This window comes from Akebia trifoliata, chromosome 4, assembly GCF_017979445.1.
Source record: "Akebia trifoliata isolate Shusen 1 chromosome 4, ASM1797944v1, whole genome shotgun sequence".
Classification (NCBI taxonomy): Eukaryota; Viridiplantae; Streptophyta; class Magnoliopsida; order Ranunculales; family Lardizabalaceae; genus Akebia; species Akebia trifoliata.
In genome coordinates this window covers 5,256,104-5,269,098 of record NC_141378.1, presented here as the reverse complement: position 1 = coordinate 5,269,098, position 12,995 = coordinate 5,256,104, and the positions used below count along the sequence as shown (strand labels likewise).

At 37.1% G+C, this 12,995-nt stretch overlaps 2 protein-coding genes across 2 annotated transcripts; both read left to right on the top strand.

The window, feature by feature from the left end:
* Positions 1-6,790, top strand: ABCI13 (non-intrinsic ABC protein 11). The gene is made up of 10 exons (XM_086438724.1): positions 1-329; positions 623-751; positions 3,065-3,160; positions 3,295-3,372; positions 3,469-3,530; positions 3,643-3,718; positions 4,211-4,318; positions 5,117-5,292; positions 5,382-5,466; positions 6,338-6,790. The coding sequence occupies exons 1-10, from the start codon at positions 132-134 to the stop codon at positions 6,374-6,376; spliced, it is 1,047 nt and encodes a 348-aa protein (XP_086294850.1). The 5' UTR covers positions 1-131; the 3' UTR covers positions 6,377-6,790.
* Positions 6,791-8,420: 1,630 nt separating this feature from the next.
* Positions 8,421-12,271, top strand: LOC147403224 (thioredoxin F-type, chloroplastic-like). Its single transcript, XM_086438725.1, has 3 exons — positions 8,421-8,852; positions 11,753-11,852; positions 11,942-12,271. The coding sequence occupies exons 1-3, from the start codon at positions 8,539-8,541 to the stop codon at positions 12,074-12,076; spliced, it is 549 nt and encodes a 182-aa protein (XP_086294851.1). The 5' UTR covers positions 8,421-8,538; the 3' UTR covers positions 12,077-12,271.
* Positions 12,272-12,995: the final 724 nt, after the last annotated feature.

Genomic DNA, 12,995 nt, shown 5'->3' with positions numbered 1-12,995 from the left:
GAGATTTCCAAACCTTTTTGGTGCTTCGAAGGGAGAATAATAGAGGTCTGCATCGATTTCATCTTTCCATCCATCTAAAACTATCTGAATTTCTTCCGAAATCCAATATTTCGATCTTCTGAGATCCCCAAATGTCAAGTAACATTGCTTCAACCTTTAATTCGGTGTTTCCCCCTTTAATCTGTTCCCGAGAATCGTTTCGATCTGTTAGATTTTTCATCCCGAGCAGAAAGATATCGAATTGTAGTTCTCGAAAAAGGAACATCGTTTGCGCTTGTTCTGCGCCTCCTAAGAATTGTGATGGTGGTCTTTATGCAATAGATTTCAACGTAAGTTCGTAATCCTACATTCTTTATGTAAATTTATGTTCTTTTTAATTCTCCCTTGAAGGGGGATTTTAATTCTAGTTTTCCAGTTAAATCTGGAACTTTTCCGTGGGGTTTTTGATTATTTCGATTTCAATTTGGTGTTAATTGTTGATGAATTTGGTGCTGATTGTCAAATATTGCACACTTTCGAAAATGTTACTTGTTTAACTAATTATGGTACTTAATGTGTCAAATTAGATTGATAATTTAGTTGGTTCTTGAAAAAAAATTTCTTTTTGGATTGTTTGGTTAAGGAATCGTCTTCCCCAGCGAATTTGAAGGCGGGTAAAGAGGTCAAGGATGAATCCGATGTACTCATCGAGTGTAGAGACGTTTACAAGTCATTTGGAGAGAAGGAAATCTTGAAAGGTGTGAGTTTCAAGGTGAATTTCGTTTCATATTCCTTTTCATTTTTCTTTGATGAATTTATTAGCATATTTATTCATTAACTATTCAGTGACATCTATTTTAATTGTCATAGATAGATATTTATTTGCTAGATAAAAATTTTCCATCGAAGTTATGAAACAAAGGGTATAACGATGAAGAAACCTTAGTAGTTGAGGAGACCAAGGAAGAACTAATGAATATAGATAGCAAAGGAGAAATAAAGCCTTACATTTTCAACCCCACATAATGTACCCCAATTGCCAGAAAACACTAAGCACACTACTCCCTGAAGATCAAGGTTTCCCACCCGAAGATGAACTCATCATAGAACACATATTTTAATTTCTCACGAAGCTTGCTCCAATGGAAGGGATATTCTTTCTTCGCCTTTCATGTATCCGCAAGGTATGCCTTTGTCCCCTCAAAAAATTCTATTGTTTTGCACCTTTCAAATGCTCCAACACATAACAAAAGGCAGCTTACTCCATAGGATACCTCCTAGAGTGTTAAAGGCGTGGCACTCCCTGCTAGATAATAAACTACTGACAGAAGAAGTGAGAGTTCACCATATATATTAAAAAGGGAGAAAAAATGACCGCATACTAAAGAGGCTAGAAGACAATGAATAAGGAGATGATCCATTGATTCCTCACATGTTTTGGAGATGTAATAAAAGTTAACTATAGTGCTTCTAGGAGCAACGAGCTTCCATGCAAAAAGTGAAACTTCTGACGGGACCTTGGATCTCCAAATCTTAGGGACAAGAATATCAATAGAATTCAATAGTGGGACTAGGGAAGAATAAAGGGATTCACTGAGAATTTTTCATCATGGCTCTTTAGCTAAACCGTCTTGCCCTCTGATCCATGGACGATAATAACAGTAGCTATGAGTTCATTCAACTTGAAGATAGATTCCAGCTCTCTGTCATATTGGTTTCTTCTAAAGCCTAGATTCCTTGACAACTCCTCCCCTTGATGCAACACGATAGGTTTATTCTTTTTATTTAAAAAATGAAAATAAAGGAGAAAATTGAGACCCCAGTGACTATCTCTCACACCATCATTCCCTCAAAGTCTGATTCTAGTACCTCTACCCACCTTGCATCCCCTCGTTTTTTGAAATTAGAACTACCTTCTCAACCAATCCGATGATTTCTCCTCTTCCACTAGATCCTCACGTTCGACATCTTCCTCCACTCTCGTGCTTTTCCTCCTTCTGGATCAACTTTTCTCCCTATTTTTTGTTTTTTCAGATTTTTATGTTTTACCTGGAATTAACCCTTAAGTTTCTGAAGTCAGTGCTCAGATCAGTCCCTAGAGATCCCCTGTCAAATTCCTTTTTACTCTAAGCTTTAAACTGTAATCAAATTCAAAACACCATACTTCCCAGAATTATCCTATACATATAATTTGGTATAGTTATAAACCTTCTAAACAGTCCAAAACCTTACTCTTACCTGGCCTTAATTTAGTTTTACCACTCCCTATTGCCATCCAAACCACAGGACTAAATTCTTTAAATTGAGGATATAAGAAGGAAAAAACAGCTGGTCCCATATTCTGGTGTCACTTTTTCCATTTTGATTAAGCTGTTTAGGTTTTATTGTCTTTGTCTTACATTGGGTTTCCCAATGTTAATTTTTAATATGGTAAGTATGTGAAAAATTATGCCATAGTTGTATAGCTTCACCATTCCCAAAACAAACTCTCTGTGCTGATCCTACAGAGCTAGAGTGTTGTCTCAATATCTCCCTACACTTGAATCAATGGCTGCATAGGCAACCAACAACCTTACAACCTGGAAAGCTTCTGTTAAATATGCCGTAAATCTTAGAGGATAGTCTGCATCAAAGTAGTCTAAAGCCATCTGTTAAGAGCATATATGAAATGGGATTTTAGGGTGGCAAAATCTGTGAAACTTCATTTGGAATTATTCACGCTTTAAGGAATTTTTGACTTGATGTTGGAACTATCAGGGCTGAGGTTTTTTTATTTTTTATTTTTATATGATTATTCACTTGTTGTCTGTATGTTTAGGGGTTTGTTTACTAGATGTTGGGTCCATAAGGTTGGAGTTACATGATGCATTAACTTGTTACATTTGTTGCAATAGAAGTGCAACACCAAATTACAACAAGAGGGAAGTTATGTAGAGTTTGTCGTTTCACTATCAGGTGTTTAATAGTGGCTATGTTGTGACTAATTCTTTCTCTAATTCTTTGGCTAAGCAGTGCTTAGGTTTCAATCTTTTTTGTTTAATCTTCCCTTCTATTTTTTCTATTGTAACCATTTCAATATATACAGATTAGACATGGAGAAGCCGTTGGAATAATTGGGCCTTCTGGCACTGGAAAATCTACGGTTTTGAAGATTATGGCAGGACTTCTTGCTCCAGACAAGGTATGTAATTGATGCAGATTTCTTTTATAGCGTATCTCTAGATTATGGCTTTCCATCATGGAGCTGCAATAAGCTTGGCATCAGTTTAATAAGACTTTGAATCATTTCTATAAACACTCTTTTATAATGGGCAGGGAGAGGTTTTCATTAGGGGAACAAAGAGACATGGTTTAATAAGTGACGAGGAAGTATCTAGCCTTCGTATTGGGTTGGTATGTCTTGTCCTGTACCTATAATAATTGTTAATGTAGTAGGGTTTGTCTTTCTGGCAGATATATCATGCCTTCGTTTCATTTTTTGCATAACAGGTATTTCAGAGTGCCGCACTTTTTGATTCTTTGACTGTTCGTGAAAATGTTGGTTTTCTTTTGTAAGTGAAACTTTAAGTTCTCTTTACGGAGTTTGAAATCTCTCTCATTTCAACTTAGGACTGATAGTGTGATATCTCCTGATATTGTGCAACACTCTTTTTTCCTGCTTAGGTATGAAAATTCCAATATGTCTGAGGATCAAATAGGGGAACTAGTGACAGAAAATTTGGCTGCCGTTGGCTTGAAGGTATGGGTCAGCGGGCAACTTTTACATGTGGACAGACTATACCACCGACAGTATAAGACTGTCCCTTGACGCGTGCCATATATGTTACTCACTGTAAAGTGGCTTAGATATGCAATCTAATGGGTCCAACTCAGGCTAAAATACCATGCCATTCTATGACCCTTATGATATATTTCATTATTGTCTGTGGGCCAAAAACTGTGATGGAAGGACAAGAAAATAGTACAGATCGAAGTTTCTGATCATGTTGACTTTAGCCATGAAATTTCCCTAGTGGAACACATTGGATTGCATGTACCTAACCCACCTTGCATGTCTGTTACACAGCTAAGCAGTTAGCCTTCTTATAAGGAACAACTTTTAGTGGTACCTTGGATTGTCCTCAAAGTTCGATATGCAATTAAACATGTGACTACTGCAGCTACTTGCACCATGGAAGATTTGAAGTTATACTTGATGAAGAATGGGTAATTTAACTTGACATTCATGCAGGGAGTTGAGGATCGATTGCCTTCTGAGTTATCTGGTGGAATGAAGAAACGAGTAGCCTTAGCCCGGTCTATAATCTTTGATAACTCAAAGGAGGCAATAGAACCAGAGGTATCTTTAACAGTTGTAATCATTAACTTCAATTCCACTTTTGATAGGGGTAGAAATTTCAGCCCTTGGTCATCTACCTGTGGGCTCCACATAGGCATGTCAAATTTGCTGTGTCAAAATATCTTGACCTAAAATTTTATTATTATTATTAATTTTTTGTGCTTATCATGGATATGCCCACCCTTCGGGTGAGATTAATCCCACGGTCACACGCTCTGCCCCCTCGGTATGTCCTACATGCAACTGGTTGAGTTGAGGGTCAACCAGACCCTGGAGGGTGGCCCCAAGGAATTTGTTGCTTCTTGAAGTTTCACGCACTTGACCTACCCTTCTTGGGGAGCTTATCAAGGCTTGGCTTGCCACTAGGCCAACCCCTCAGGGTTACCTAAAATTATATTATACCATGTCTATATAGGGTTCGGATGTTGGTGATAAGGAAAAGTAGGATTCATGTTTCAACATCAATATTTGCGATTAGGTATATATAAGATGATGGTGATTAAGAGGAGGTGATGTTGTTTTTATATTTTGGACCAACACACCCCTTGCTTTGTGCTTCTTAAATGAAACCACTTACTGCAACTTGTAGTTCTTCTTGGGTCAGCAACTTTTTTCATTCAATTCTCAATTTGATTGATTTGTGTACTCATCTCTCTTCCTTTTTGTCCCCTCTTGATGGTGTTGTTGGACCATGTTCCTTGATGTCTAGTACAACGTTCATTTGCAACACCTAGGCAAGGTTGGAAACCACACAAACTTGTTGCATGTCTTTTGATTGGAAAATTTTCTCCTAAACAGGTGCTTTTGTATGATGAACCTACAGCTGGGCTTGATCCAATTGCGTCTACCGTAGTAGAAGATCTTATTCGCTCTGTCCATTTGAAAGGTGAAGATGCACTTGGGAAACCTGGTAATATTGCATCTTATGTGGTTGTCACTCATCAACATAGTACCATAAGAAGAGCTGTTGACAGGTAATGTTTCAACCAAAGTCCTCCCATCTTATGAAGTCGTATTCCTTTTCTTCCATGTTGTAAACAAACTAAAAGGTGTGTGGATATAGGTTGTTGTTTCTCTATGAGGGGACAGTTGTCTGGGAAGGAATGACTGACGAATTCACCACTTCAACAAACTCCATTGTTAGACAGGTACAACTGCATCTAATATTCCTCTCCTAGTCCATTTGTATAAGGGATACCAACTGAAAGCGTGGTTCAAAACTCTAAGGAACTTGTTTAAGTTAAAAAGTTTATCCGATTGAATCAATCCCAAGATATTATTCTTTATCCCCAAAACCTGAAATATAATTTCTACTAGTTCGAAAAAGCTATTTAATAGAAAACATTAGCTTTACGGAAAAAAATGGTAGTCGAAGGATTAGTGTGCTGGAGCATATTGTCCTTGCACAGAGAAAGTGATATGTTATCACCTATTCTTTTGTTTTTAGTTAACCCTTTTATTTCATTTTTGTACCATTGTCTTTGAAAAAGATTAGATCGAGTCTTTCAAGCCAAGTTAATTGAGCATTTTGGTTGATTTTTTTTTTTTTTTGGTTAAGTTAAATTTTATTGATAAGAGGACAAGGAGTCCTCAAAGAAAACATCATCTAAAGAGAAAATCTTAAAAAAAGAAGCCTCTAAACTCCTTGATCTACTCACATCAAAAGAAAAGCAAACCCAAAATACTAAAAATAAGTTCTTGCAAGGTGTTATCTTACCCTTCAAACGTGCTATATTCCTCTCTTTCCACAAACTCCAACAAATTGCAATGGGAGTTAAATTTCAGAGAATCTTCAACCTGCCAGAAAAGGAAGGGGACTTCCAACCGAAAAGGAGAGAAACAATAGAACAGGGATAACAATAGAGCATTTAAGTTGACTGAATGTCAGTAAAAGGGATATCTGACTCTAAATTTAATCGAATCTGTTAGTCTTTGTAAAGTTTCTAATTCATTTAGTAGGTAAATTCAACCTTGCAAAATGTTCAAGTTTTAATTTTTTTTTCTATTTTATTTTTGCAGTTTGCATCTGGAAGCTTAGATGGACCTATTAGATATTAATGATAAATAATTTAGACATTTGTCGGTTCTTGGGTGCTGATGGAGTGCTCGCTCAAGAAATCAAGAAAGGGATCAGATGGGCCTGTTTCTGCTCTCATTGTGTTTTCTCCTCAACCTTAAAGCAGTTTTGTTTAAAGCAGTTTTGTTCCATATTCAATCCGAACCAAGAAGCTTTTGGACCTTGAAGATCATAGAATCGGTGTTTAATGGTGGCTAGTCTAATGGAGGTGAGCTGTGTGTAAATCAGCTATCAGACTTAGCTTTAATTATTGTTGTTGGTATTCATTCTTTGATATCCATAAGCGTTCAGTTCTACTTGGAAATTCGTGTTGCGGCCCCCATTATACTCCCAACAAAAGCTGTTATTGATGTCAATTGTGTCCTTATATCTCTAGAAAGTGGTGCATTATTTTCCTTGCTTGCTTTCTTGGACTTGGAATATTTGAATTATTTTTTATTTTTGCTAAGATTTGCTGTGAATTTATAGTTTAAAAGGAATTTCTAAGGAGTTAGAAGGTTCTAATGGTGAATATTTTCTTTTGAAAAGGAGTTTAGAATGTATTGCAGTCCTATTTTATGTATGCGCAAGAGTTAGAAAACTACTTTTGGTGAAATGGTGATTTAGAAGAAACCAAAAGTGGCCAAATATAGTTGATAGAAATGGGCTGGGCCGGGTAACCCGATAGGTCTGTATCTCAAGATATCAGTCTAAATAAATGGGGCAAGCCCAACGGGTTGAAATATGACATGGGCTATTTTCGCCGCCAGATGCAGTTCCATTGTGGGTTGGTGGCTAAGCCAGGCTTCAGACCAACTTGGACCATGGGTTCCTCAACTTGGCCTGAGTGTAAGATTAGGCATTGATTCCCACAAGCAACCTTTTAAAATAATCTAATATGGGTGCAAAACTAGGGCAACAAGTTCGGTTTAGCAACTCCAAATATTTGTGATAAGGTTAAGATGATGATGAGATCGAAAAGAAACACTAACCTCAAAACATTGTTTTTTTTTTTTTTGAGTTGTGTTGGAGTGACCTCAACAGTGTACCTCATATCGCTCATCCTGATGTAAAAGTGTGTAGGAACCATAGATGCTTTTTGAATCTTGTCTCGATGGAAAACATCTATGATTCCTACACACTTTCACACGAGGATGTGCTATATGAGGTACAAATCTTGAGGATACCAAAGCATTATCCTTTTTATTTATGGATTTTTTTTTTCAATTTTTTTTAGTTGGGAGTGAATTTTATTGATCTCAAGATCATAATAGTTGGTGGACAAGAGGACCCAAGACTTTAGCATTCTTTGAAACTCTGATTACCTTTGAAGTATATACAAGTTTGATCATTTTATAATAAACGCTTCAATAAAATAATATTACAATAAACATTTATAAAACTTGTTTTTTTTTTGGATAACGGGGTGTTCGGACTTATGTCTAACTAGGGGGGACCGAATGAACCAAGACCAGAACCAAGGCATATGGGGGTGTCTAAACATTCTTACGTTTTATATGAAAAAATAAAATAATAAATATATATTCGAAGAGATAGTAAAAAAATCAAAATCGTGGAGGATGTTAAAGTCAGAATGTGACACTACAAATCTTTGGTATGGTATATTCCGGGGACATGCTTTAAATATCAGATTTTATTTGAGTGGGGCTCACAAAATTTTAGAAAATCTAATCTACAATATACAGATGGCGATTTCTAATTGGACACCAAAGAAGAGGCAAAGTAAGGCAAGTAGCATTAGTGGCATACAAGGGAACAATAGCTCACACAGCACGAGTGGCTCACAAACCTACAGGGTATATAAACGATTAACGGTCACAAACAAACTATTAAATATTAATATTAAACAAATAATTTCCCAATTTTTTGTGGCCCGAAGCGAATTAGCGCGAACGCATCAAATACAATTCAATGACGAAAAAGCCCCAAGATATGCTCCAATCGAGAGAATACAGCAGAGGGCTTTTCGTAATTCAGCTAAAACAGATAAATCATTTAGTTATTTAAAAATTAAAACCACCATTTTTCCGGTAATTTCGAGTTCTTAGTCTCAGCTTCTCTCACTCTTCTGTGTAAAGTGTGAACTCTGCAACCAAGGCTGCCATTAGAGACGAAACTTGGTTCCTTGAGATCATCGATTTTAATGGCGCTTCAGATCTCTCTCTCTTCTTCTTCGATTCGTTCTACAACTTCGGGTGGTTCAAGGTCTCTGAATCAACCCGTTACAGTGGCGGATCATCTGCGATGTATTGGAGGAGATCGATCTTCTTCTAGGGTTTTTGGAATAGGAACGAAGAGTATCGAGAGGAGGAGAGGGAGTAGGTTTTGTGTGAGATCGAGCTTGGACATGGCGGGGCCGGTTGTTGGACAAGTGACCGAGGTGAACAAAGACACATTTTGGCCTCTTGTTAAAGGTGCCGGTGAGAAGGTTGTCGTTCTCGATATGTACACACAATGGTAATTCTCTCTTTTTCAATTTGTTTAAGTTTCGAAATTGGTTGTTGATTTTAGTTGAAGTTCTGGAATTAAAGTCTCAATTTTTTCTCTATTATGTTTTTTCTGTTGTTGTGTTTGTTGGAACTAAAGTCTTAATTTTTGGTCTGTCAAGTGTCAACCGTAGTAACCAAGTTCAGATTCAGCAATTGTTCGAACATGGGTCAGTTCGCTTTAATGCAGATAAATCCAGGAAAATTTCGAATAAAAATAGATTTTTTTTGGGAATTATACAAATTATGGTTTTGGGTTACTTCGCAAAACCCCTAAACTTCAACCTCCCTAAACACCCTATCTTGTTCTTGAGATTTGAAGGTTGAAGAAATAAAATCTTGAGGTTGATGGGTTTTGGGGTAGGGGAGGGTGGCCATTGTTCGAGAATTTTCCCAATTCTTGGAAAATTTTGTTATTGTACTGTCAACTGATCAGTTTGGCGGGTTGGGTGAAATCCCAAACTAGAAACCATCAAGACTGATAACATAAATTTCCAATCAGATATAATTAGGGACGAAGCTGGGAGAAAGATTTCTCTCATGTTTATATTTCAAAATTTCAAACAGATTGTGTAGGAGTCGTCTAATTTTATAAGTCATTTCTGTTTGACCTGCCCTGAACATTTTAAAGGATTGGTAATTAACTCCCTAACCTCTTTTTTTGGATAGATAATTAACTCCTTAACTTGCACTGCCTAGTCTCGTGCACTTCTTTCTTGACCAATCCTCCTGTTTCACAATGCAACTGAGCTCCACTGGAATGTGTCGTGTTGAGGGGATGCCCCAGAATGAATTGAATGATTTTTATTTTTTCGGTATCACTGGGTTATTGTGTAAAAGAAGCACTGCATGGATGGAGTTGATGTAGGTTTTATAATATTGTTAATTTTTGGCTTATGCTTAAATATATATACTCATTTTCACTCATTTTTTCTATTAGTTTTTATCTGAATGATGTGTAACATGCTAACTTTTGCAGACTCTTGCTTTATTTGTTTATATAATTTTGAAACCTTTTTTTTTTCAAAAGAAAAGAATAATCTATTAGAGAAGTGATCACTAGATTGTTCAATCCATTATTTGACCCTTCAGCATGGATAATTAAGTTGCTTTTGTTCGGACATTTGAGCTATGTTCTGGTTTTGGCTTTTTATGAGATTGATTTGTCGTTTTACTTGGCATGCTTTTGTTTATGAACACAGTAGACTGTTTTACCTTTATGTTTGTTTGTATTTTTCAAGTATCCATAATATGTTAAAGGAGCTCGCTCCTAGTCAGAGGCGGAGCCAGGATTTTCTTTTAGTGGGGGCAAAGTTATAATTAATTGGAGGAGAAGGGGGCAAATATTGGAGGTAAATGAGGGAGTGGGGGCAAACGGGGCATGTCAGTTGTTCAAAATGTTGGAACATAAATTCAAAGGTATCGAACATGCCCAAAAAAAGTTGTGTGGGGGCAATTGCCCCCAAGGTCTCCTTACTAGCTCCGTCCCTGCTCCTAGTAGCAGGAATCTTCCACCCAACATGTCACTCTTGCTCTGGAGTCACTCTCCTGCTTCTTTTTTTTTTGGTCAATAAAATAGTTTAATTTCTAGGATTTGATGATGCTTCTGCTCTTGCATATAGCCGCATCTGGGCCCTTCCGGTAACTAAAAGTTTACTTGATGTTGTTGGCGAAATCATCATTTTATGACTTTATGTGAGTGGAATGGGCATCGGTTTATGTAAGAGGGTTTTCATTTTTCTTTCGGTATATCAAAAATAGGATTTGAGAGCTGTTGTCAGAAGAGAGATGTTTCTTGGGAGTGGTTTTGTCTAGCTCATTTAGACTCTCAATGCTTGGTGAAGCCTAGGAAGGCCAAACTTTATAGGGTGGTTCCATTACATGTCAATGTTGCTTGTTATGTTGACAACAATGGCAAGGTTGTGATACATTAGCATGATGGATTTCAGTTGAGTTATCGGAAAAAGGTTCCTTTTGGGCTTTCATCTTGTTTTGGGGGTATGGGCTTTGGACTTCTGTAAATCTTATAATTGCCCTTGAATGATGAAGATGCACTGGTATGACCAATTCAAGCTAAAGGAAAATCAAAATTACAAGATGGAAATAAGATTGCCTATGTTTTATGGAGTTGGAAAACTGAAAAATGATGTGTGTTTATAGAATGAGTGTGTTAGAAATTACAGAGTTGAGATGGATGGTTGGAAGTCTAAGAAAGAAGAATTCATAAATGGGCACATCTGAGGAAATCTTGTAGTACTAAGAATAGTGGGTAAACTTAAGGAAAGACGATTGAAGTGAATTGGGCATCTGTGACAACATCCATTAGAAGCATGATGGTGCTGTTTTAAAGCTCCAAAATGTGAAATGTTGAAAGGACATGGGTTGTTGTAAGAAAAATTATGAAGATATGCTTTTAAATAAGATGTAACTCCTTGTATTAAAGACGCAATAGGGTTCACGTTCTCGATCTCAAATGCTTGGGTCTTAGGACAAGGAATTGGTGCAAGTGTGACGATATACTCCAGGCCAGTAAGAGTCATGGATTCACATGAAAAGACTTAAGATATTAGGTGACTCTGTGCTGTTGTGTGTGAATTGGTAGAACAAGTGGAGGCTTATGATTATAATTGACATAACTTGGACATCCAAGCAGACCTTTGACATTTTTTTACATGCATATGCAGAAGTATTTCCAAATTTATTGATGCTTCCACTTATTTTCTTCATTTATCCGTCTCCAATTTTCCTCCCTTTGTTTTTCCAACGTACTGTGAAACTTTTGATTGACCGAGATTAGCAATAATACTGATGTGGAGTGCACACCTATTTTGGGGGATGCTCTCTGATATCAACTTGTTTTTACGCGTGAAGGTGTGGTCCTTGTAAGGTGATGGCTCCGAAATTCCAAGCTCTGTCGAAACAGCATCTAGATGTTGTCTTCATGAAGCTTGATTGCAACCAAGAAAACAAGGTCTGTTTGTGACTTTGTGCTATTTCAGTTCAATTCAATTCCAAATCCTCTCTCTCTCTCTCTCATGGTTGAGTTGTTCTTATTTGCAGGAATTGGCAAAGGAACTAGGGATAAGGGTGGTCCCTACTTTCAAGATCCTCAAAGATTGCAAAATTGTAAAAGAAGTCACAGGGGCCAAATTTGATGATCTAGTTGGGGCAATTGAGACTGTAAAGTCCAGTTGATGATTCTCTTCCTCAACATATGAACTCTTGCTTCCTTTGTATCAAGTGTTCCCAAGGAATAGGTACAATACCTAAATGTTATTTGCATTTCAATTAATACTTTGGGAGTGGTTTTGAAAGCCCCCCAATATAAAGTGAAAATATGCGAGACTGGAAATATCTCAATGGAGTTCCTAACTCTGGACTTTGGCTTCATTTTGCTCGTTGGAAGTCTTTTTTTTATTGGAAAAAGCATTTGGAAAGAAATCGAAGTCTCTATCATCTTCGCCATCATCATCATCAAAGCCTCATCCTACAAAAGTTGGGTTTCATTGAACCCATTTTATTCTTTTGCATGTCTTCTCATAATTCAATTATGTTTACATACACTTTCACTAGAAAGTTAGTTCTCATAATTACGAGGACCGTGCGATCTCCTGTAGCATTGTTATCTGATACCATGTTTTAATGCTTCTGGTGGCCATGCATGTTGGTATGCGTAGCTGAGGGTTCCCCACACCCATAGTACTATCCTGAAGTAGTGTGCAAACTCTTACGTCATGTGGCACGTATTGCGCCTTTGGTCAAGCCATAATGCCAATACTGTTCCACTCCAAGTTGCTTTCTCACACATTGTCACCCATATTTTTCAACCAATACTACTATTTTCTCCTTAAAAACCCGTCGTCGTCAACCCTTGATTTACTTGGCAAAGTCATCTAAGAATTTTTGCACAAATCTTTTGGAGAACAAGTGAATTGGTTACCTGCTATTCTGTTGCGAATGTTTATTTGAAGATAAATCCACTGGGAAAGGAATGTTAATTGTACAAAAGGGGGAAAAAAAAAAGACTTCATTCTGGAATTGTAAATCTGTACACCTCCAGATACACAGTTCCCTGTGATGTACAGATCTATAATACCCAAACTTGTCACGTGGT